The sequence below is a fragment of the Branchiostoma belcheri genome, unplaced genomic scaffold (assembly GCF_001625305.1).
Source record: "Branchiostoma belcheri isolate BF01 breed outbred unplaced genomic scaffold, Haploidv18h27 scaffold95, whole genome shotgun sequence".
NCBI classification, from domain to species: Eukaryota; Metazoa; Chordata; class Leptocardii; order Amphioxiformes; family Branchiostomatidae; genus Branchiostoma; species Branchiostoma belcheri.
Genome location: NW_017804631.1, coordinates 618,103 through 621,495, shown reverse-complemented (window position 1 = coordinate 621,495; position 3,393 = coordinate 618,103). Strand labels below are relative to the sequence as shown.

General features: G+C 47.4%; 1 protein-coding gene across 1 annotated transcript in view; it reads left to right on the top strand.

The window, feature by feature from the left end:
* The window catches only part of LOC109461700 (obscurin-like), an 88,717-nt gene extending 85,655 nt beyond the window's left edge, over positions 1–3,062 (top strand). Inside the window, 1 exon segment of the mRNA XM_019758086.1 lies at positions 1,191–3,062. Within this exon segment, the coding sequence (XP_019613645.1) occupies positions 1,191–2,313 (1,123 nt within the window). The 3' untranslated portion in view covers positions 2,314–3,062.
* The last annotated feature ends 331 nt before the right edge of the window (positions 3,063–3,393 follow it).

The following is a 3,393-nucleotide window of genomic DNA, read 5'->3' as shown; positions in this document are numbered from 1 at the left end:
TCTTGAAAATATTCAAAAGGGGATAACTCAAGAACCGGTTGACAGATCGTCGTGATTTTTGGTATGTAGGTAGCTTACGTGATGCTTAATATAGTTATGTGACAATTATGCAAATATGGATGTAATTTGCATAATTTATGGGGAAATTCTATAAATCAGCTGCATTCCATGATAGGACAATTGAAGCTTGTGACATTGGTAATTGACAACGAGAGAAACACAGGAAGATGTTGATTATGTTAATAATGACTTAATTTGCATGATTAATGAGAATATTTTATAATTATGTAATGATAACTGCCTGGAATTTCATACTTGTGGTATTTGAAAGTTAAATTGAGGTGAACATCATTAAACATAATTTATTCAAATCAGGACCTCATTTGCATAATTTATTAGGAAATGCTAGAATGCAGTCTTTGTTAATATAAGACTGTCTTTTGGTTGAGATTATGATAAAATGATATAATGAAAATTAGGTTCCTATTTCTTAAATCAGGGGGAATAATCTAATCTAAACTTTGTCAGTCATAAAGATTAACATCATTTGGCGAAGGTATGAGATCGGGGAACTCTAGTTGATTGTTACATACATGTATGTTCAAATTTGGCCCGTATGGTATATATCATAGTCCAGAAACCAACGTTTCAACATATAATGACGACAAAGATACAGTGGGTGTATATATGTGTTGTCAGTGATGTCTAAACCAAAATTTCCATCGCCCCAACCACTGTAAAACAAAGGTGTCCCACAGATATCAACCACAGGAGATTTTTGACAGATGCAAAGCAAGCAAATGCATAATGTTTACCTTCGCATAATCTGCTCTGTTAATTCTCACTCAAACATATTCATATATACATATTTATGGTCAGACAGGAGTCTAAATCCATCTTGCTATAATGTATAGTGATATAATATATGGTGATAGACTGTCTGGCCCAGGTCATTGACCTTTTGTGTTTGGAGAAGAGGAAACTGAGCAAAAACAATGTTTTCCTTCGGTAAACATAAATATCTTAAAATTAACCCCGTTTTGTTGCAGACGTGCGTCGGAACCCATATCTAATCATACATTGACGAATAACGACAAAGATACAGTGGGAATATATACGCATACGTTTGTTTTTCACGGTGCTAAAATATACAACTGGCAAATATCTTAAATTAACCCCATTTGTTGCAGGCGAGCGTCAGCCGGTGAGGCGGACGTGGAGTACGTGAAGCGGCGAGAGTACGAGTTCGAGTTAGCCGACGGCGCACCCGGAGGAGCAAGCCCATCCTTGGACGACGAAGAAGCCGAACGTCAACGTCTCGGGCTCTCTCCGGAAGACTGGGAGCTCCACAAGCGGGCGGCGTCCGCCCCACGGCCGGGGCCTTACAGAGGACGTCCCCGCGGAAGGGCCAGCGTCGACGTCGGGGATCTCTCACGCAAACGCTACCACGCCTCCTCCCACTCTTACGTACCGCGGAAGCAGAAGTCGCGAGGGGCGCACTTAGACGAGTACTATAACCAATCCCTGTGGTACAAGCGGATAAGGCAGTACTACAACGCGCTGTACAGCCCAGGAAAGTACGACCTCGTCTACAAAGTCGGCGACGAGACCCGCTCTCACCTTCACGACGGGTCTTACGACGATTTTTACCTTCACCCCGTCCGGGACCAGGACCTGAGCACATGGTATGACCAGAAGGGGGCTGGCCAGGCCGGCTCCTCAGAGACAAACCCGCTAACAGAGCACTACGCGTCCATGAACCACCACCACGTGGGGCGACGCAGGCCAGCTCGCCAGGCCCAGGCCGACAGGTCCCTAGACCTGACCACCATCAGCGAGGACAAGTGGCGACCACAGGAGGTGTGGCAGTACGAGGTGGAGCTCGCAGACCGCAGACGACAGCGCGACCGCGACCTTGGGGACACAGCCAGCGTCGGCAGCGACTCCAGCGACTACTATGTCATCCCGGAAAAGTTCGTCCCAACATACATGCGCCAACACACCTACGTAGTGTCCGACGTCGGCCCTATAGCTCACGCCGACGTCGCCGGCTCTGCGACAAGAAGAGGCTCTCCCGACGTCGTGACTTCGCGACGTCGCCGGATATCAGAATCGAGCGGGCGTTCGTCCACATCCGGTATGGGCGACGTCACTTCCGTCCCCTCGAGTGTGCGAACGACGCGGTACACGAGTACGAGTGGTGAGGGCGACGTCTCCACGGCAACGGTTTCCATGCCAACCAGGACCGTTAGCCAACCGGTGACGGTTACCAAAAGAACCGTCACCAAGAAGACGTATTCCCTTGCGGACTGAGCGAACGGTTTCTGTCTGGCATTTCAACTTATTCAAGCTCGCTGCTATACAGCTACTGTCTTTTCCGCTTTCTTGCCTTTATAAAAGCTATATAACTATATCTTATCAAGTTTTCAAAATGTAAATTTCTTAAAACTGTCTCCCTATATCTTAAGTAGTTTCCTCGTATCTCCAAATAAGCGAATCCTCTTGAGAGGGTAGTATCTTACTCAACCGCGCGCAGCAAGTAGGAGAGTTTGTAACTTAAGACCAGAGTTGAAGAAAAAAAAGCGAAGGACGCGACATTGCCGCTAGACTGCGTAGTTTATTTATAAGTCCGCCGGATTGAAGTTTTAAGCCCGCCAGATGTCCTGCCAAGCTCCCACAGTTTATACTAACGTAGCAACAGCCCAGGGCCAAGAATCCGCATAGCTCAAATTGTCGACAGTCGGTTATTATGGAAATTCTCCTGAGGCCTTGGGCCCGCCCACTGCACACTATGACGCGGCGTTACGCTCCCGTTTAGGTAGGGACAGCGACATCGGGATAAGTTTGGCGGCCAACCGGGGGCCTACAGCACCAACCTACGAAATACTTGCCATGATAATTGCGAGGAGGACCTGTGTCGGAATTCGCAGCAAGGCTAGATGTAGGATACAGTCTTACCCAAAATAGGTCCTGTGTAGATGTAGGCGATACGTGGTGGCATTCTTCTGACGATTTTCGGGCCGCTCCTTCGTTCCCTTTCCTTGCGATCTTCCTCGTGTTAAGGTAAGGTTACGTCTCTTTTCTTGGAGATTTTTTTCTACGAGCGGTTCTAGCTGTCCCGGGTTTTCCTTTCCGCTGTCTCTCAAGGATTTACCGTCCGCTGCTGTTTCCGACTACCTCCTTGGACTGTACGGGGAGAGAGAGACTTGGAGATTTCGTGAGTGAAAGTCGTGTGGCAGTGGTGTAGCTTTTATGAGCAGTCTTGCTGGTTCGATGTAGCATCTACGGTTAGTCTCAACAGTGTGGGGAACTGTCTCTGTGGAACTGAGTTACCGCCAAAATACGGGAAGTGAAGCAGGAAGGGTTTGAGATAAATAAAAGTTGTCAGCCGAG